Source organism: Cololabis saira, chromosome 21, assembly GCF_033807715.1.
Source record: "Cololabis saira isolate AMF1-May2022 chromosome 21, fColSai1.1, whole genome shotgun sequence".
Lineage (NCBI taxonomy): Eukaryota > Metazoa > Chordata > Actinopteri > Beloniformes > Belonidae > Cololabis > Cololabis saira.
The window spans coordinates 27,385,063-27,407,282 of NC_084607.1; the positions used below are offsets into that span (position 1 = coordinate 27,385,063).

Sequence of the window (22,220 nt, forward strand, 5' to 3'; positions counted from 1 at the left end):
ACACGTTAGGACAGAGAGTTAATGAAGTTTTGCGTATTGACTGAACATCTGTCTCCCAGTTTGTGGTGAACGCCTCTTATCTCTAGTACTCAATTAAAAACTAACAACTATATGAAGATCAAAGGGTCATGATTGAAATTTCAGTGGCTCGATCAAAATTATTACAGATTCATCTTGCTGGAGTTTTTGAACATTAACAAAAAGAGAAATAACTGGTGTCAAAACACGATTAGATCATGGACTTATGCACTAACTAGCATCTTAAATGAGGGCAGCCACATTATTTTTTTAAAACACGTAAAGCACTGTGTGCTACATATATGTATGAAAAGTGCTTTATAAATAAAGTTTGATTGATTGATTGATTGATTGATTGATCTGCAACACTTATATACGGTGCAGGGCCTGCTTGTTGTCCCTTCCTCCCACAGTCCAAAAATATGCATGTTAGGTTTATTGACAATTCTAAATTGCCCGTAGGCGTGAGTGTGAGCGTGCACGGTTGTTGTATATATGTGGCCTTGTGATAAACTAGCAACCTGTCCAGGTGTCCCCCTGTCCTTTGCCTGTGATGAGTTGGTAAAGGCTCCAGCAGACCCCCGTGACCTGTACAGGATTAAGCGGGTGTAGAAAATGGATGGATGGATGGATGGATGGATGTAGCAATACCCCTTCTGGCCACGTGGGGGCTTATAGATCTAAATTGTTGACAAAAAACACTGACAGTTCAGTGTTAAGTGATTGATTGTGGAGGTCATGTGTTTCTGGTCTAGACTGGAGCTCTCATTTCTCTACAGTCTGTTTCGGGATCCTGTCTGGACAGCCAAACACGACGTGTAAAACCACCGAGAAGTACATTTTACAGTCAGTGTCCCACACAGGCTGGAACATGAACTGTTTCACAACGGCCAGAGTTTGGACTTGTGGACTTCATACTTGGCAGGAACACAAGAACTTGACGTGAATGACGTGAATTCTGTTCCTCGCAAGTGGGGCAGCAGTTAGTTTTTGAAAATGAGAGAGATATGAATATAAAACAGACACTCTGAACATTAATTGGACTCCAAATAAAATATGTTGACATTTATTCATTTATGTATTTAATGGGTTTATTAAGAGGGTTTTATGCTTCTGTATTCCTGCTGTGTTATAAATATAGTTTGTCGGAGATAGGATGAAAAAAGCTCTGTTTTCAAAACTAATGTTAACATTACACTAACTGCATTCTCACATGAAAACGTTTTAAATTAAAATATTGCTACACAAAAATGAAGCTAGAATTTTCTCTTGTACTAATTTGTCTTCCATCATTACTTCTGCTTGTTGATGCAAAATGTGGGAGATTTACTTGATCCCACTGTGCCACCAGTACATTACAATACAAGTACAGATACGTATGCATGTTGAGTAACTGCTTTTAACTTACTTGTATGTTGCCCCCATGTGGTCAAAGGGCAAGGCACGTTTATTTGTGTAGCACATTTCACATGCAAGAAGATTCAAAGTGCTTTACATAAATCATTAAACTAGTATTAATACATACTGTATAGTGCCTTTAAAGCTGTTTTTATGAAAATGATTTAACCCACTATGTTTTTGCTTTAATAAGTTATCTCGCATGTTAATGATTTTATGCTACCTTTTGGTCTACAGCATGCCTTGACTAAACATATTGGTATGTCATGTTTTTATGTTCATACCTTAAAGTGTTTTGATATTCCTTTAAATCAGTCTATGTCGACTTACACAACACAAATTGTACCAGTTGCCCAGAGCAATACTGAGCCAACTTATGCAATTTCTGTTTGGCAAAACTTCTAAGAGTAAGTGGCATTATTATATTTATGATTATATAATACCTTATGTAATACATGTCTTGTAAACAATTCATTATATAGACAAAAACAGCCCTTGGCATTTGATGATATTTGGCACATACGAAATATTTTAAAAGGTATATTTGTTTATTCAATAAAATATACATCTGATAAAGTGAAGGCTTTTAAAAGCATGGACAGAGTAAATTACCCAAAACAATACACAGGAATAATCACAAAATCAAACTATTAAAGAAAGCATCTTTTAAAATTACATATGAAGTCCGGTCAGGCCTTTTGTTTATACAGTATTTGGTTTGGATGATAGGTGGCAGAAAAGGAAAATAAAAAAAATATATATGGAAGGCTACATTTGTACAAAAACAAGTCCTATATCAGAAAATCAACAGAGAAATTCTACCAGCTCATTGGATATTAGTTGTGCTGTAAATTTTTGATAAATATTAGTATTCTTTCTATGTTGACATTGTCTAATCAAATATGCTTAATTAATGCAATCAAAACTATCAAAACAGCAGCATATTCATTTGAGATGTTGTTTCCCCATGCTGACGGTGGAGGGCGGTGGCACAACAAATGAAATACTATGCTTCTGTATGTCATTTTTTTCCCCTTTTTTGTCATTTATCTAAATAAAATTGTAATACAAATAAAACAAAATTCACCGTTGGCGATCGTTGTCGTGGTTGGCTTTACTGACAACATTCGTGTTTATCGTTGTCATTGCGGGTGAATGTTGCTGGCCCTTTAAGGGCGATGCACGCCGTCTGCTCTGAGCATGCGCAGTGGCGGCGAGCGACCTCGCTGTGACAACAACAACAACCACGACACCGGAGCTGCAGCAGGACGCGCACCTGAGATCCACACCTGGCCCAGAACCCGCTCCATTAGCTGCTGCCATTCCGACCGGAGCTGTATATGTCGATGCCGAGCCCATGAACCTGGCCAGTCAGAGCGGGGATGCCGGCGGAAGCCAGCTCCTCTTCGCCAACTTTAACCAGGACAACACGTAAGACAGGGCCGGGGAGAGGCCGGGGAGGGGCCCGGCGGAGGGCGAGGGGAGGCCGGGGAGACGCCCAGGAAAGGCCGCGGATCCGTGGGCCTGGAAGCTGCTGCCCGGGCTAAAGGACGTGAATCGGCCCGGGCAGCAGGTGTCAGGCCCGGGTAACGGGGTGACAGGTCTCCGTGTCAAACACCAGGGGGATGTTTGGTGTCGGGGACGAGACTATAGTCTGAAACTCTGTTAAACAGGGAACATTTTACACCATCACACCAGCCTAGCTCCGCAGTTAGCACGATCATGTGTGTCCAGAGGAACTTTATCCGCATTTACATCCGAGTTGGTCTCCGTGTAGTGGGAGGTTTGGGATTGAGATGTTTAACTTGTAGCCAGAAGTGGCTGAAATGAAAGTAATTAAGCATAACTGTAACCACAGAGTTGAATGGCTGACGTTTTCAGAGCTGGACGTTGCCATCACTCTCAAACCCGATCACTTTGCTTATTTATTTATTTATTTAACTTTATTTATTGAACTATTTTAAATAAGCCCACTAATACATTTTAACTAATAAAGAAGTGATCTGAACAAAAGGCCTGGTGTTATTGCAAAATCTCCATAGTTGTGTGACCACCGTCTCAGTCAGGGACCGAGCATTTATGGATCATATTTATAATATATTTGTATATATATATATATATATATATATATATATATATATATATATCATGTCATAGTTCAATGGCAAAAATATTGTGATGTCACTGCAGCTGTGTGTTGTGTTTCTGGTGTTTATCTAGGTCCTTGGCTGTTGGCACCAAATCAGGATACAAGTTTTTCTCCCTGTCCTCTGTGGACAAATTGGAGCAGATATATGAATGTAGTAAGTATTGTTTAAGCTCTGTTCTTGCTTTTTCATCCTACCTAGTGTTTGCCAGTTTGGAGACAGCTTGAAATAGTAGTGTTAATGACTACAAACCCACTTCAAAAAACACTCATTGTTGTGTAGTATTGTTGCTCAGCCATGTATTTGTTTGAGACAGGGTGCAATCACTTTACTATAAACATAGATAACACCCGTCCGCATATTTAGCCTCTTTTCTTTCTATAAAATGGATTTAAGCTTAGCTGATATTGCTAACAAGGTGTCACAGATGTTGGTTTCCAACAGAAAGCTGAAAAAAAAAATCTCATAGTTTCGGTTTCACTTTTATTTTACATCACATTGATCAAATAAGAAAATGTGAATGTGTAAACACTGTGAGGTGGTGTATAGATATGTATCTATGTGTATTTTGTGTGTGTGTGTGTGTCCCTGCAGCTGACACGGAGGATGTGTGTATAGTGGAGCGTCTGTTCTCCAGCAGCCTTGTGGCCATCGTGAGCCTGAAGGCCCCTAGGAAGCTCAAAGTCTGTCACTTCAAGAAGGGAACTGAAATCTGCAACTACTCATATTCAAACACCATATTGGCTGTCAAACTCAACAGACAGGTAGGAAGAGGAGGGTGAAGAGTTTCTGTCTGTCAGACCTCACCGAAATATATGAACCAACCAAAACAACAGGAATTGCTTCACAGATGAAGCAATTACTGTTGTTTTCTTTTTTGTACTAATGAAGGAGCCCGGCATAATGTTTGATCAGTTGTTTGGCAGGAGTGCTGATGTGGTGACATTTCTCTGCAGAGGCTGATAGTATGTCTGGAGGAATCGCTTTACATTCACAACATCAGAGACATGAAAGTGCTACACACTATCAGAGAGACTCCTCCCAACCCTTCAGGTGAGCTGGAAGAAGCACGTCTCTCTCTGCCACCTAGACAAAACAACAATGAAACGGAGAAGATCTATAAATAACTATTCAGAATAATGAGATGCCAGACTGCTGTTTGAGGTCTGTGACAAACAAGCAAAGAAGAAGTGTTGGAGGAAATATCAGAATCACATAGGTTACTGTTTTTTCCCCAAGTGTGTTTATCCTTATTTGGCTTTCAGTTTCACTTTTTTAACAAGCTCAGCAAAAACAGCCCCCAGTCTGCTCAGGTCTCTTTGTCTTTCTTCTTTAACAAGTCTGTCTTTCCACTCGTTTCTCTGTAGGATTGTGTGCCCTCTCCATCAGCAATGATAATTGTTACCTGGCATATCCAGGCAGTGCAACGATAGGAGAAGTCCAGGTGTTTGACACAGTCAACCTGGTAGGTGAACACAAACACAGTAACGCCTGCTTTCCTAACTTTATGTTAGACTTGTGATTGAATATTTTCACCAACTCCTGTTTGGTTTTTGTATTTCAGTGCTAATTCTTTATATAAAGACAAACATGTAGATACATTTGTATAGTTGTGACACGGTTTCTGTCAGTTTTTTGGTTCATTAACTGTTATTCTGAAGTGCTAAATCTCACAGGGGGGGTTTCTTTGTTTTCCAGCGGGCAGCAAATATGATTCCAGCCCATGACAGCCCATTAGCGGCTCTGGCTTTCGACGCAAGTGGCACCAAACTGGCCACAGCCTCAGAGAAGGTATCCCCCAAAGCAGTGGTCTGCGATTCGTGTAGTAGGTGAAGATTATCATGTTTGCTTCCTTGTTCAAGTGTTGTAACTTTGCGTCTGTATTGTGTCTTTCACTTCCCCCCCAGGGCACAGTGATCCGTGTCTTCTCCATCCCAGAGGGACAGAAGCTCTTTGAGTTTCGGCGAGGAGTCAAGAGGTAGAGGATTTGATGATCGACATGCTTGAGTTTTGCTTAAAGGGGACCTATTATGGCATCTAATACCTATTTTAAACAGGCCTTGAATGTCTTAAAAACAGGCTTTTGATTGTTTTTGCTAAATACATTAGAAATTCAGCCTCTAAACCATGTCTTTATCATCCCAGTGTCTAACCTCATTATCTATGAGGGATTCTGAGTGGGCAGGGAGGCTATGATAATGAGGCTCTGTGCTGATTGGCTGCCTGAATGACGCGATACACCGCTACCAAAAAATGGCAGAAGCTCCGGCCGGCGGAGTTAGTTGTGGGCGTGGTTTCACGCATCGGATATGTAAATCGCGCCCGTCGTTACGTAATGACGGGCGCAGAATCTGAACGGCTCGTAGATCCACATCACACTGCGGCTGTACAGACACTGCAGAATTTGGTTGCTTTCCTCCTTCTCTGAGTTGGCAGGCTGAGGGGAGACCACTTTATATATGTTAAAGCAATAGAAAACGTGTTTTTTCATAACAGGTCCCCTTTAAGCATGGTTGCATTCACCAGCCCATCTGTTAACGTGTGCTCCTCGTCTCAGGTGTGTGAACATTTGCTCGTTGGCGTTCAGTATGGAAGGCTTGTACCTTTCTGCCTCCAGCAACACAGAGACGGTCCACATTTTCAAACTAGAGACACAGAAGGATAAGTATGTGTAAGTACCACTGTACTGAAAACTGTTCCTCAACGTACACCGTTCGTCCCTCGCTCAGAACAAAAAGGCAAACCTCTCCTTGGTGTTTGCGTGTGTTCAGGCCAGCCGAAGAGCCCACCACATGGGGCGGCTACCTGGGGAAGGTCCTGATGGCGTCCACCACCTACCTGCCTTCCCAGGTCACAGAAATGTTCACCCAGGGCAGAGCCTTCGCCACTGTACGTCTGCCTTTCTGCGGACATAAGAACATCTGCGCCTTAGCTGTGTAAGCGCACACACACTACAAACACCGCTCACAAATGCTGAAATAAATGTTTAAGATCACATGCAGTAGTTTGGGCAACGGTTTGGTGGAAATTCCCACTACTGTTTCCAGTAAAGTGAACATGAGATGAACTGATCAAAAGGAAGGTATGAAGTTGGTGATGAACATTTTTAGCAGAATGAATGTCTTATCATGCATAACCAGTTTAATAGCAAGCTCTGATGAATTTAACTTTATATACAACTAGAATTTCCGTTTTGAACCTCCAGTAACTCATAATCACAGTAAGACCAGGAACCGCTCTTCTCTTCTAACTTGGAAAGACATCTTTTCCAGAGAACCACTCTGAAGCATTGCTGGAAAGTTAACTTCACGCTTTGAAGAGCTTATCTGAGACTCTGTTACGGTGCAATAACACATGCACAAATTTAACATTGATTGAAAAGGGAATGTGAGCTATTATCTAAAAAAGATGCACAAATTGACGGGCTGGCGATCGGAATTTGCTGTCTGTTCGTCTGATTGGCTGACCGATGGCGGCCAGTCGGAGTTTCTGACATCAGCTGATTCAGACTCGTATTTTTTAGCTCAGTACATGCATCAAATGCACAACCTTAAAAAGTAGTATTGGCAAACCAAACCTTAAGAAAATCAACATCAAAATCGGCTAAGAAATTTGAAATTGGTGAATATCTTTTGGAAAGGACCGGAGTGGCCTCGTGGTTGGGGCTTCGGGCTCATGATCCGAAGGTGGTGGCTTCAAACCCTGGCACTGGCGTCACTTTGTGCATCCTTGGGAAAGATGCTTTACTCTCGGCTTTCCTCACTTCACCCAGGTGTATGAATGGGTACCTAGCTTTGCTAGGGGAAGTATCCAGCGATAGACTAGCGTCCTATCCTGGGGGTGGTTACCACCTGTTCGTTTGTGCTACAGAAAACCGGCGCTAAACACCGGCTCTATGAGCCACAAGGCTCGAAAAAGATATACTCTTTTGGAGAGTTACTAAATGAAAACTTTTCCTGTGTCCTGACCACCAAACTCAACAGCACACGCTTGTGAAAGAACATCTGAACAAGTCTGATACACTTTGGAAACAAATAACTGAGACTACGAAAATAGACGCAGACTTTCACAAAGTCTCCAACTGATTGAACGTTGTGGCTCAAAGAGAACATTTAAAATGGGTACAGTTAAATAACATTTCATACTAGAAGCAAACATCAAACTGCTTGTTTAAAAGAGGACTCCCGAGCCGCTCGGTGGTGCAGTGGGTTAAGCAAGCGGCTCATATTCTGAGGCTACAGTCCTCCTGCAGCAGTCGCAGGTTTGAATCCCAGCCTGCACACCTTTTGCTGTATGTCATCCCCATTCTCTCTCTCTACCCACTTCCTGTCTGCTACTTCAATAAAGGGCCACTAGAGCCCAAAAAAATCTTTAAAAAAAGAGGACTCCTACAACATGATTAACAGTAAAAAAAAAAAAAAAACAAACATAGGATGGACTACTCAAGGAGCTGAACACAGGGTTCATACGTTTTGAAAAAACCTGGAAAAGTCATGGAATTTGAAAATGTAATTTTCAAGGCCGGGAAAAGTTTTGGAAACATAAGTTCACCACAAAAGTTTTGGAAAAGTCAGGACATTTTTTTTTCTCACTTTATGATAACATTTAGTTATAACAGCCTATAAGGTAGATTTAAAATTGATCAATAAATATTTCGTATCAAAGTCTTGCGCGTTCTCACGCGTGACGTGCCTAGCATCTTGCGCATCATGCAGATCGATTATTATTACAGTTATATTAGATTACTATAAAACATATACTACATATACTACAACATATTTGTGGTATATCAGTGTTAGTTTAAACAAATGTTTATTTTGTATAAAACCATTATTGTCATTAGATCTTCACTGTAGTGACTTTTTACATCGTTTTATTCCTATATTTCATTCATACATTGATGTTTTAGAGGTCATGGAAACTTGCTGCCAAGTCATGGGAAAGTCACGGAAATTTGTTGGTTAAAATGTGTATGAACCCTGTGAACGTTTTTTGCCTCGCAGTCCTTCTGACCGAAACAATGAAAGTGTGCAAAAGCTCATACTTGTTAAACAGTATTCTGTTGCAAAGTTGATAACCTTTCTGCTTTTGAAGGAAATTGTAATAAAAACAAAATCATGTCAAAATAGTAAAGGAAAAAAGTGACTTTTCGTAATTAAACAGAACTTTTGTTTGGGTGCGTTTGAACATGTAGAGCTGTGGTGTCTGCATTTGAAACGGAAAAGACCTGAGATTAAGTAAAATCAGGGAAACATGAAAGCCTCCGTCTGCTCTCAGAGCTGCATTTGCTGCTTATATCTAAAGCTGAGAGGTCATGAAAATTTGTCCTGAACTCAATCTTGATTTGCACATGACTTAAAAGATTCATGGATGTTCTTTTATTCATCTTAACCTCTGTAACCTCTTTGCACTTCCTTATATCAGACATGGCTAACAATACATGTGCAGTTGAAGCACTGACGGTGTCTGCTGGTGTCTGTGTGCGTAGCAGCTGCCAAGTTTTGCAATTAATAACCAAAAATAGATTATGAATAATGGTCTGCTGCCAGGGATTTTGTCTGATGTGTAATCCACAAAAAAAAAAAATGGGAAGTCTTCATATCTGCTGTCTTATATGGAGTTGTGACCAGTGTAAAAGCTTTGTCAGCTATAACTGAATTTCATCATTAAACTTACATAAGAATTTGCTCATCTTTATTTTTCCGTGTTTTAAATCAGGATTCAGAAGATTCCCAGGTTGTTGGTTGCAGCAGCCGATGGTTACTTGTATCTTTACAACTTGGATCCACAAGAGGGAGGAGAATGTACACTCATGAAGCAGCACAGGTGAAGCACAAACACCTTCCATGAAAGATACTGAAGCACTGATTTTTATCAGTATTTATTTATTTTTTAAGCTACTAATTTTGAAGTTTAACTGAGCACTTTTGTCACTAATCTCAGGTTAGACAGCAGCACTGAACCTCCCAATGAAATCCTTGAGCAGGGGACACATGATCGCCCCCTTGTGGCCCAAACATATAGTGCTGCTGTCAGTAAAGGTAGGTGCACATTTCCTAACATTTTAAAGGTTCTTAATTTCTTCACAGTTGGTAATTATCACATTATTCTACCTTCCAAACTGTCTTGGAACTGATATGGACAGTCGTGTCCTGTTGAGATAATAACATAAGAGCAAGAGATGGGATAGAGACTTCAGTCTGTTGAGAGGTTTTTATTTTATTTTTTTCTTTTGAAAATTCAGCTTCATTTAAATCTCGTTAAATATTAATTAATTGTTCATTTGTGATGGGAAATGTCACATACATGTTATGATGGACTGCATTTTTATCTTCAGCTGATGAGCTGTGAACTGTTAGACTGAAGTTTCACACTGGTGTCTGTGTGAAACTTTAAATTTAAACCACAAAAATGGAAAACAGTTAAACACTGCTTAGTTTACTCTTTGAGGTTTGCTCACACAGCAAGAAACAAATTGCTTACTTTTTTGGTATTTTTGAGAGCAAGGAAACACTCCTTAATCAGTGGCACTGTTTTGGAGCACCGTGATGACTGAACAGAGAGAAATGCAAATGTAACGGACGCTCACAGAGAGAGCCGCCAGTTAGTCAGGTTTATGAAGAGCAAAACCTTTGTTATTCTTTTCAGTTAAAGAGAATAGTATAAATATGTTTCTCAAATAGAAAAGCCAAGAGGTAAAAAACACTCCGTAAAGATTGTTTTCACATGATGATCTTAGCGGTATATGTTTGCGAGCAACATGAACGAGGACGCACAAATCAGAAATGAAAGTTTAGAGCTTTTAATGACAACAAAGCTTTATGTTTTGGATGATTGTATGTTTTAGACAGTTGGACGATAAGGTTTTCCGTCTGGGCACAACTCTCCTCCAAAAATCAATCAATACATGCTGACAATCAGATCAGGTCTTTTACCAAATCCGAGCCGGATGGTATAGATCAGGGCTCGGCAACCCGCGGCTCTAGAGCCCTAGTGGCTCCCTGGAGCTTTTTCAAAAATGAAATGTTTGACTTTTTTTCTTTTTTGCCTTTTTTTTCTTCTTTTTTGCTTTTTTCCTTTTTTTTTCTCTTTTTTTTCTTTTCTTTCTTTCTCGACATTTCGACTTTTTTTTCTCAACATTTCGACTTTTTTCTCAACATTTCGACTTTTTTCTCAACATTTCGACTTTTTTCTCGACATTTCCACTTTTTTCTCGAGATTGTACTTCAACATTAATCTCGACATTTCCACTTTTTTCACTACATTTCTACTTTTTTCTCAACATTTCGACTTTTTTCTCAACATTTCTACTTTTTTCTCGAGATTGTACTTGAACATTAATCTCGACATTTCGACTTTTTTTCTCGACATTTCGACTTTTTTTTTCTTCAACATTTCGACTTTTTTCCCAACATTTCGCCTTTTGCCATTTGCCTTCATTCTAAGGCTTATACAAGACTTTTTATTTTTTTGCGGCTCCAGACATCTTTGTTTTTGTTTTCTGTTTTTGGTCCAGTATGGCTCTTTCAACATTTTGGGTTGCCGACCCCTGGTATAGATGGTGGGATGTTGTGTTAATGTTGTGCAGAAGTCTTACAGTGCCGTTTATCACAGCATTTCACTTGTTTCCTAGGTTACTGCGAAGAACAGGGAGCCGTGGGCGGGGCGGGGCTTGACGAGGACCTCAGCGACCTGCGCCTGGACGAGGAGAACGAGCAGCCGCCGCTCATCCTTGAAACTGACTGACTCCATGGACGGCTGTACCCACCAATCAGAGGGCTCCTCCGCTGCTAGAAATATATGACACACGGGAGGTGTGTGTGGGGGGGGCAGGGACAGGATCAAAGATGGGGGAGGGGGTGGGTCTGCAAGAACCTGCCTGTCGGTCTATTTGTGCGTTTTCCTGTCCGCATACGCGTCTGTCTTTCCCCGCCCTCCTCCCTCTTCCCCTCCGTTTTGCCTGTGCTGGCCAAAACTGAAGCTTTGCATGTACATGTGCCAATCGCTTAAAACCATGTTCCAGTGTGAAAATGAGTCCCTTCGAGTGTGAGTGTGTTTCAAAACGACAAAAAAAACAACCATGTAGCCATGTGTCTTTTTAGGACACGGACACTGATGCAAGCACTGTGTAAACTGCAAGTGATTGTGCAAGTGCCTCTCTGCCCCAGTGGCGTGGTTTCTCCTCGCGAAGAGGTCGGAAAAAGTCTTTGGGAAGTAAAATCTGTTGTCAGCTGTTGGGTCTCCATCAGGCACGTGCACATACTCAGCCCTTTCCTGCGTCGCACACAGACTCACACTGACCGGGAAAGAGAGCGGCATCAGTCAAGTTTGTGCAGAAAAGACTTTTGAGGCAGAGGCGTCAGAATAAGTGTGTGTTTGTGTGCTTGTGCTCATACTTAAATTGTGTGCGTGTGTGTGTGTGCTGGGCATGTACATTAGCAAAACATCTAGTATTTAGGCTCCACCTGCCCCCCACTCACTTTTACCTCATCTAATCAGAGGCTCAGTGGACCTTCCCACCCGCTCCACCCTCCCCCTCCTCAGGCCTGCAGTCATTGGTTGATTTTTAACCTCTGATATTAATGATCATTTTTAAAATCTTCATGACTAAATATAACCAATGATGTGTCATGCGTTTGAAAACATGCATGGTGTTGTTGACGTGGTACTGTGCCCATACATCTAAAACATCTAAAACGCGCGGCTGGATGTTGCCGAGCTGAGGACGGCCGTTACAAACGTCTCCTCGCTCCCCCTCCTACTGTATTTCTACTCTGTACAATACTAGATGTGGCGAGACGTAGCCGGGCCCAGTTCTTAGGTTGTGGGATTTGGACCACGGAGCGAACAGCGGCTTGTAATTTGATGGATGTGGAGGTCAGGCTGAGCCCCGTCAACCGGTCCAGGACGCTGCATGATCTGCTATTAATCCTTCGGCGTCTGAGGCCCATGAAAAGGATTAGCCGTGGGATTTTGAAGCGTCAGGAATTTTCTAATGATTTTGTACAAAATGTGAAACAGTCATCTGAAACTAAAATGAAAATAAATTCTGTATGGATGTATGACGTTTGTGCTTTTTGCCCTGTTCCACTCATATAATTGATAGTATATTTAATAACAGTTAAATTCACATTTCAGCTGTTCAAGATCAGGAGTAGCGTGTGACGTATCGACACATTTCTTCACTTTGGCTTAATTATTCTTAAATAAAAAGACAATATGTGTCGATGCATAAAACATTAGAATGTAAATCAGCTATACTTTATTTTTCTTATCTAATCTAAGCCTGTACAGCTCTGACCTATTCCACAACAACGGTTATGAAGGAGGAGGTCATGAAGAGCATCAGACCTGGTATTCCTGTTCCGGGTTGGTGGACCATGTAGGCGTGGAGGATGTTCTCCCTGGAGTGACTGCATTTTAACAAAAGTATCTACATTTTCAGGAGCTTCAAAGTGTTTAGACTCGTTACTTCAAGACAAATGAACCAGATCAAAAGTCTGGAGTCATTGAGTTGATATTTAGCAGCTGTTTGACTGGAACTGTTAACATGAGGTCCAAGGAGGCTGTCATTAGGCTAAAAATACAACATAAATGTAAGATAAAGAAAGATAAATAATAAAAATTTTAGTTGTGGCCTAATATACAGTTTTGGTATGACCTGACGCCTCAACGAACGTAAATAAAGAGTTTACCATAACGTACAAAAACAGGAAACCAGAGCAGACTTCTCCAGAAAATGCCTAAAAAAAGTCCTTGAACAGATGAAACTATATTGAACTTTCATCAAAATGGAGGGAAGAGAAAAAGTACACATACAGACATGAAGGAAAACATGGGACATGTGCGCGGGCGTGCACGGCTGCCAGGGTCAACAGGCTCACGGGTGTTTATTGATTATGTGACGGTGGACAGACGTGTCCAGATGAATTCTGAGGTGTGGACGACCCTGGGCTCACATTCATCTAGTAAAAATGACAAGTATTTCGTTGTTGTTCAAATATTTCTGGACTTAACCGTCGAATGTTGGCAAAACTCCTGGCGATGTTGCATAATTCCTCCCACCTACAAGATAAAAGTCTGGGAATCTGGACGCCACGAGGAGCAGGTTTGGCAGCAGAGGAACTCCCTGCTCAGACGAGCTCTGGAGCAGGTCCTTTTCAGAGAAGAGGACGATATCCAGATTCATGTCAACATTAATTTAGGGAACAGAATCTCACTTTAAACCCTAAAAACTGGGGGTGGCCCGACTTTCTCAATCTTAATAACAAGAAAACAAAAGTCACGTATCTGCTGAGCAAGTCTGTTTTCACTCGGCTCAAACCACAGGGTGTCTATAGTTAACCAAAACTAAGACTAAAACTGAAACTGAATAAACACGTCAACTGATATAGAAATAAAAACTAAAAGATTTATATAAAACTAAATAGAAAAATTAAATTAACAATGCAAAACTAACTGAAACATAATAGAATTGTGGGTAGAATTAACGTTGTTTTTATTCTCTTCAGACAAACTGAAAAATAAGATTAAAAGTATAAACTGATAAAATAAAAATTCAGAACTGTTACAACTCTGCACACAGGTCCAACATCCCTCTGCTGACCCTCCATCCCATCCACAACTGATACAGTATAAATATAATAATAAATATATATATATATATATATATATATATATATATATATATATATATATATATATATATTTTATAATAGTATAAAAAGTAAATACAGACATATAATTTATGTTTAGTTGTGGAAAGGGGGTGGGATTAAATAAGTTTATACTTCCCCCTTCCACCTTTTCGAACATGTAACTGAAATATGTGTTTCGATGTTGTTTTTTTTTCTTTATGTGGTGGAATGCCCACCTGTATTTGTTTTCTTATCTTTTTTCTTGTTTTTTATACATGTTTGAAGTAAACAAAATGAACGAACGAACTGATACAGTATGATTTTAAATGTTCAAAATCAATTTTGCAGTTGGAATAAATACATTTCCATATGAAGCGTGACGGGGGGGTCTGGGACCAGCAGGAGCTGACGGTGTCGTCTTCAAGGTCCCAGCCTTTCACAGGTGAGGAAGGTCAGTCGCTGCTGTCGTCGCAGTTTCATCACAGCGTGACAGAGACCTGCACTCTGTACTTGATTTTGATGTTTGGTGATTCAGCAGACTAAAGAAATAACACAAGAAATAAAACCTTCTCAAAAAGTCAACACAGACGTTCTCTCCATCAAGAGATATTTTAGATCTCTATCTTTTCCTTCCCTGATGGCTGGGACGTATTCCCAGACGACAGTGTCAGGATTCATCAGGCTCAAACCGTTCAGCATCATTTTCACAGCAGCCACTGAAAAACACCACTAGAAATGCTCGGGATGTGTTGAAGAGGACTTTCACACAGTGCTCTGACTATCCCGTCATCAATAAAAAATGAATGCATCTCTGGGTGAAGGTGAATGTTACACTCAAATGAACAAAATGATGCCACAGCGGAAGTGTTGAGATTACCAACGGAGCATGTGGCTTCTTTTCTGGACCAAATGTCTTTATAATCTACAGCTTCATTCATTTAACAGTGTGATTAACTATTACTGGTCACATGACCTCGGGATTCAAGACCGGTCCACATTCAGCCTCAAAGACTTGGAGCTTTGAAACCAGTATTTTTATTTCTAGACATTTTTTGAAGAAGAAATACAAAAGATTGACCACCTAGACTAGTGAAACAGAGTTTCCAATTATTCTCCTCAGAATGACTGTCTTTTGTTTTCTAAATGTAATCCCTGCTTCATCTTTGATTATTGATGTTGTTTCTTACAACACTCGGTGCACTACACTCTCCCCTCCTACGGCCCAGCTTGGAGACGGGCGAGTCAACCTCCTCTCATAGTTTTAGTTTATTTCACATTTCCACATGAGCATCCACTGCCTGAGGAGATCAGTCTTTTGACAGTTTGTCCAATGGCCCCTGATGAGATGCTGATACACGGAGGGATTCATGGGATAAATCTGGGCCCCCGGCCAGGACTTATTAGGATGGGACCCAACCCAAACCCTGGTTTATCCAAAAATGGGCAAATGGATGGCTCAAGCAGAGAATCTGACATGAGCAGAGGTTGTACTCACACCCCCATCAGGTTGGCTTGGAAAGGTCCAGATGATGGAAGGGTCTGACTAAAGATAGAGCAGCTGCCTCCAGCTACGGTCCAGCTGGTCATCCAGCTGGTCATCCTCCATCACCTCTTCACCCAACGCTTGGCCAGTTATGATGGTCTCTTGCCTAAGTGTCAACTTCCTATTAACATTATAGACTTCAACCTGTCACGGAGTGGTTGGATGAGGACCCAAATGCAGGAGAGCAGGAGCCAGGAGTTGCAAAAAAAAACTGGGTTTATTAAGAAAAACAAGAACCAAAAACGCAGCAGAGCAGGATTAGCAAAAGACACGAGCGCAAAAACCAAGAACCTGACAGGACACATGGACGGAGAAAACAGTACGGAACCACAAGGAGCAAGGGAAAGACAAGACCAGATATACACAAGGGGGTAACGAGACACAGGTGTGAACAATCAGGGCAGATGGAAGACAGGCGGGGCAGAACAGAAAACACAAACTGGGAGAAATGTCACACACTGACACAACCTCGCAATGACTTTAAAGGTATTGTGACATGAAAAACACATTTTTCTTGATTTTTTGTGTTTTGTTGGGTGTCTTGACATCAATTACACCCAAAAAACAACAAACTTTTAACATTCAGTGTATTGTGTGCTTTCTGGGATTTTCCGCATAACTGTGCAAAAACGGCGCATCTGGTTTGGTGGCGGATCGTTACGTATAGGTCCGCTAAATCACCGCCCCCTCCACCCAGCTCCCTGCCTCCTCTCCTCTCCAGCGCACCATAAAGGCTGATTTATGTTTCCGCGTTACACCGACGCAGAGCCTACAGCGTAGGGTTACGCGGCGACGCGCACCGTATGCTGAACCCTATGGCGTAGGCTCTGCGTCGATTTAACGCGGAACCATAAATCAGGCTTAACACAGAGCTGTTTAGAGCCTCTTTTGTTCTCATCACCGGAGGACAACTGCTAAAAAGACCCGCGGCCAATGACTGGACTTAAGATAAGGGGACACTGCTGCTTGCATGCCTTTATTTTTATGATTGTTTGCGGTGGACTACTTCGCCGTGCTGCTTTTCCGTGCATGCTTTGCCTGTCGCTCCCGGCTTAACTCTCCGACGCGGGTTGGAGGAGGTTTGGAGGAGGAGCGGGGCAATGATTGACAGGAAAGGGGGAAAAGGAAGCGTTTTTCACGCGCAAAAAAACACCGTCATAAAAAGCCAGGAATGGAGTACTGGAGTGAAGTTTTTCTTGTTACACTCTTTTAGACACATTTGAGGGATGTTGGCCAAGACTTTTAATAGTGTTAAAAGCATGTTAAAAATGATGTCACAATACCTTTAAATAAAACAACCATTATTAATGCTTAAATGGGACCTATTATGAAAAACACGTTTTCTCTTGCTTTAACATATATAAAGTGGTCTCCCCTCCGCCTGCCAACTTAGAGAAGGAGGAGAGCAACCAAATTCTGCAGTGTCTGTACAGCCGCCCGGATGAGCCGTCCGGTTTGATGTGGATCTACGAGCCGTTCAGATTCTGCTCCCGTCGTGACGTCACGACAGGAGCAGAGGTTTGGCCTCCGATGCGTGAAACCGCGCCCACAACTAACTCCGCCGGCCGGAGCCGGCCATTTTTCCGTAGCGGTGTATCCCATCATTCAGGCAGCCAATCAGCACAGTGCCTCATTATCATAGCCCCGCCCACTCAGAATCCCGCATAGATAATGAGGTTAGAGAATGGGATGATAAAGACATGGCTCAGAGGCGGAATTTCTAATTTATTTAGCAAAAACAATCAAAAGCTTGTTTTTAAGACATTCAAGGCCTGTTTAAAATAAGTATTAAATGCCATAATAGGTCCCCTTTAAGCATGTTGTTTTATATAATTGTATGTGATTAGGTGCATAATGAGCATCTTCTCTCTCAACCTGGCGAGCATGAACCCCTCTCTATCTTCCAGCTTCAGGTATGTGCTCTCAGCATCTGTCCACACATTAACAGGAGCGTCTGCCACACCGTGTTCATCACACATGGTTCTGTTGCACCTCTGATTTCTCCACGGCTTCAAAAGGCCCCTCAGCCTCTTTGTCCTTCTCCAGCTCAACTTTTCACCTGGTCAAGTTCTCTAGCTGGAACTTTCTTTTCTGACTGCCGTTGCCGTGGAGACGTATTGGATTTCTGCCTCCTCCTCCTCTCCAACTTCTCCTCAGTTTCAGCAGGTCAACATCTCGGTCTGAACACGAACTGTTAAAGATCCAAATCGTGCGTGTGCCTTGGCTCCTGCGGCGTGCTCAGTTTCCAGCTCGTCCTCCTCCAGCTCCTCGATGCATCCCCGGGAGAGGAAAATAATAATCTAACGTTTGTATGAGCTCAAGCAACAGAAGTCTTATTCAGAACTGTGACATTAACTCAAACCGCTTTCCTCACGATTCCCCATTAACAACCTTTAATTCACATTTCTGTTCTTTTGTTCGGCGTCTGTAATCTTCATTTTGGCCACAGGCACTCAGGTCTCATTGACAAGCCTGTAATCCTCCTCCCTCTGATGATCTTACGCAACGTTCATCACATTTACAGCGTAGCAGTGAAAACTGAAGTTTCGATCTGCTTAAAGGTCAGGGGATTATCAAACTATCCTCAGTTCATCATGGACCAGCCCATGGCTGTTTTACAGCTGGAAATGTTGCTTTCCTGATGAGAGGAAAACCAGATTCAGGAGAAGTCGGTCCTGCCTGTGTGAAATTTTACATTTCATCCATGTTTAATAGGACGATTCACGCTGCTGTCCCAAGCCGTGCTGCAACCATGGCGACAAAAATGTCGACATTTGTCACCGTGGTTGGTGAATATTTCAAAATGCTGTCTAATAAGAGTCACTGAATTAGCTGTTTCAGAGTTGACTGTAATAAAAGTGTCTGAAGTTCCTCTCCTGCAGCCACAGTCCATGTTTGAGCTTGTGATGCGAGTCTGGAGATGAGGGTTTGTCCATCTTTGGGCGCGAGGTTCAAGCTGTTTCTTTTAAAATTTGTCCTTGACGAACACACACACATCAGGGGTGATGGTTCAGTTGGACTGTGGGAAATAACAGGAACACACACACATCTGTACATGTCTTTAGGTGCGTTATAAGAGGAATTCAGACAGTAAGATGTAACCTTACATATCTGCCGAGGTGGAGACTTGCAGCATTTGTTCAAAGCGTTGTGGTAGTAGTGAAAATTGTTGACTAAGTATGGACAAAAGCAACATTTCCCAAGACCCTGGTATATAAAAAGTGACAATTATGTTTATCAAAGATTTTTTTTCAATGGATTTTCTTTAATTTTTTTGTAAAATGTTACACAGAGATTCAGTAGCCATCACGTTCACTCTACCTAAAGCCGCCTTTACAAATACAGGACTGTCTCAGAAAATTTGAATATTGTGATAAAGTACTTTATTTTCTGTAATGCAAAAATGTCATACATTCTGGATTCATTACAAATCAACTGAAATATTGCAAGCCTTTTATTATTTTAATATTGCTGATCATGGCTTACAGCTTAAGAAAACTCAAATATCCCATCTAAAAAAATTGAAATATTCTGGGAATCTTAATCTTAAACTGTAAGCCATAATCAGCAATATTAAAATAATAAAAGGCTTGCAATATTTCAGTTGATTTGTAATGAATCCAGAATGTATGACATTTTTGTTTTTTTAATTGCATTACAGAAAATAAAGAACTTTATCACAATATTCTAATTTTCTGAGACAGTCCTGTATGTAGTCTTGGCATTTCCCGGCACTTTGTCTCCGTCTTTTATGTAAACGTATATCATGACAGATTGGACTCTGATTAATAACATGAAGTAAGTTTATTACTTTACCGACCACATCAACAAAAGCTGCAAAATGTAGAATCTTAGAAAAGTAGCAGAGCTTCTGCAATAGATGGTAATCATGCTTTGCTGACGTAAAGCCTGTAAATGTGCAGTTGAAAGAAACGCTTTAGTGTTTGAAGCGCGTTTGTTGGGGAAGCTGACGTGCGGCTGTTCAAAGCTGCTCGACTGGAGCAGCAGAGAAAGTAGGACAGTAGATGGTGGAATCTGGAAACAAAGATATCAACAGCCAGTAACGTCCAGCGCTCCAGTGAAGTAAAACAGGGTAGTATTGACTAACATACAGCAGTAGAGCACTGGTAGAGTAAACACACGGCTGCTGGTTCTGACCTGAACTCTCAGGTTCACAGAGCTGATCAAACAGAGGACAACTGTAATATCATCTTTGTAAAATGATCAGCATTTACAAAGGGAATTGGTTGAATTTAAAGGGCCCATATTATGCCTTTCCTGACATTCAAAGATCCTAAACTAGGAAGGGTTTATTTATACGGCTCTTTTCACAAGTTAAAAGCCACAAAGTGCTTCGCAGGCAGCACAAGCATAAAACAGAGGAAGCATAAAAACAAAGATAAATCACTGAGGCCAGGTTTACCGGTAATTGAAAGCCTGTCTACATAAGAGGGTCTTTAATACAGCCAAGGCAACGTAAAGAAGCAAACAACGCATTGTTCCACAGGCTAGAGCCGCTGCTCTAAAAGCACAGTCACTTCCAGCCTTAAAATGATGGCTTGGCACCTCCAGCAGCAGCAGCGTGGTGGATCAGATGACCTCCCTCTGCCAGAAGTGCTGCAGAGCTCTACAAGGTCAGGGATGCAGGCAGGAGCTCGACTGCGTAAAGCTCTGAAAGCGAGAAAAAAACATTTTTAAGTGGATTCTTAAATGTACAGGCAACCAGTGCAGAGATTAAATCAGGGGTTACGTGCCGTCGTGTGTGTGTTAGGACCCGTGCAGCAGCAGCCTGGACTGCTGGCAGACAGTTATGGTCCTTTTAGTTTAAACAGGTAAAAAGATGATTACAATAGGCTAAACAAGATGAAATAGAAGCATGAACAGTCAACTCCTGCTCAGATTTTGACAGTAATTTATGACGTTTGGTGATATTTCTAAGCTGAAAGAAGTAATACCTAATTAATTATATATAGGACTGTCTCAGAAAATTAGAATATTGTGATTTTCTGTAATGCTATTACAAAAACAAAAATGTCATACATTCTGGACTCATTACAAATAAACTGAAATATTGCAAGCCTTTTATTATTTTAATATTGCTGATCATGGCTGATCTAAAAAAAAATTGAATATTCTGGGAATCTTAATCTTAAACTGTAAACCGTAATCAGCAATATTAAAATAATAAAAGGCTTGCAATATTTCAGTTGATTTGTAATGAATCCAGAATGTATGACATTATACTTTTTTTAATTGCATTACAGAAAATAAAGAACTTTATCACAATATTCAAATTTTCTGAGACGTCCAGATACGTAACAGAGTCAACAATAAAGCCGGCGTTTCTGAGGTTTGGGTGGACAGACAAGCCTCATGCAGCAAGGTGCTGCTTTATGTCGGAGATGCAGCTTTCAGGGTCATCAGGTTTCGGTCTTCTCTTCATTTAGTTTCAAGTAGTGATCACACAGCCACTCTTTGATGCTGGTCAAACGCTTCATCTAAGATGACAACTCGTCAAATTCTATAGGTTTGAAAGAACAGTAAAGCTGAACATCATCAGCATAGAAGTGGTCAGAAATATCAGGATGCTGGCTAATTGTCAGACCCAGAGGGCAAATCTACAAAAGGAAAAGGACAGGATCCAGAAATGACCCCTGAGGTACTCCACATGGCAGGCTCCGGGTTCTGTAGATTCGGGCCCAGCACAGCTCAGCCGAGCCCGTGGTGCTTAACTCCCTTGGTGGGGTCAGGAATACGCCCCTGAGATTCAATTCACTCCTAACAGAGACATCCCCCTGATCGTCTCTGTTGCCGTGGCGCTGGGCTGGCAGTAACACGTCTGAATGGTTTAGGAACATAACTAGGAACAGCAGAGTGAGCGGGGAGCAGTGGAAACCACACAGGCTGCTAAACAGAGCACACACAGAGTTTCTGAGATGTTATCGAATCAGACTGGCTCTACTCTGTTGATTGATTAATAAGAGTAGGGATTTAAGTTGCATAATATTGGACGTTAAAGGAAAATCTTGTGCAATTAAAAAAACAAAAATGTCATACATTCTGGATTAATTACAAATCAACTGAAATATTGCAAGCCTTTTATTATTTTAATATTGCTGATTATGGATTACAGTTTAAGATTAAGATTCCCAGAATATTCAAATTTTTTGAGATAGGATATTTGAGTTTTCTTAAGCTGTAAGCCATGATCAGCAATATTAAAATAATAAAAGGCTTGCAATATTTCAGTTTATTTGTAATGAATCCAGAATGTATGACATTTTTGCATTACAGAAAATAAAAGGACTTTATCACAATATTTTAATTTTCTGAGACGGTCCTGTATACATTTTTCCAATTAAGGAAGGACATTCAGGGAATTAATGAGATTTTTCTCACAATTTCTTGTAGGAATAACAAAACAAAATCGGGCTCCGTTATTATTAGAAGCAAGGAAAATAATGAGAACGGTTGTAA

The 22,220-nt window shown here is 41.1% G+C and overlaps 1 protein-coding gene across 1 annotated transcript; it reads left to right on the forward strand.

Annotated features, from left to right (window-relative positions):
* Nucleotides 1-2,633: 2,633 nt before the first annotated feature.
* wipi2 (WD repeat domain, phosphoinositide interacting 2) lies at nucleotides 2,634-12,619 on the forward strand. Its single transcript, XM_061711896.1, has 12 exons — nucleotides 2,634-2,847; nucleotides 3,637-3,719; nucleotides 4,158-4,327; nucleotides 4,520-4,616; nucleotides 4,931-5,028; nucleotides 5,262-5,354; nucleotides 5,471-5,541; nucleotides 6,121-6,234; nucleotides 6,335-6,499; nucleotides 9,282-9,389; nucleotides 9,507-9,604; nucleotides 11,197-12,619. Exons 1-12 carry the CDS (start codon nucleotides 2,774-2,776, stop codon nucleotides 11,307-11,309), a joined length of 1,284 nt encoding a protein of 427 aa, XP_061567880.1. The 5' UTR covers nucleotides 2,634-2,773; the 3' UTR covers nucleotides 11,310-12,619.
* Nucleotides 12,620-22,220: the final 9,601 nt, after the last annotated feature.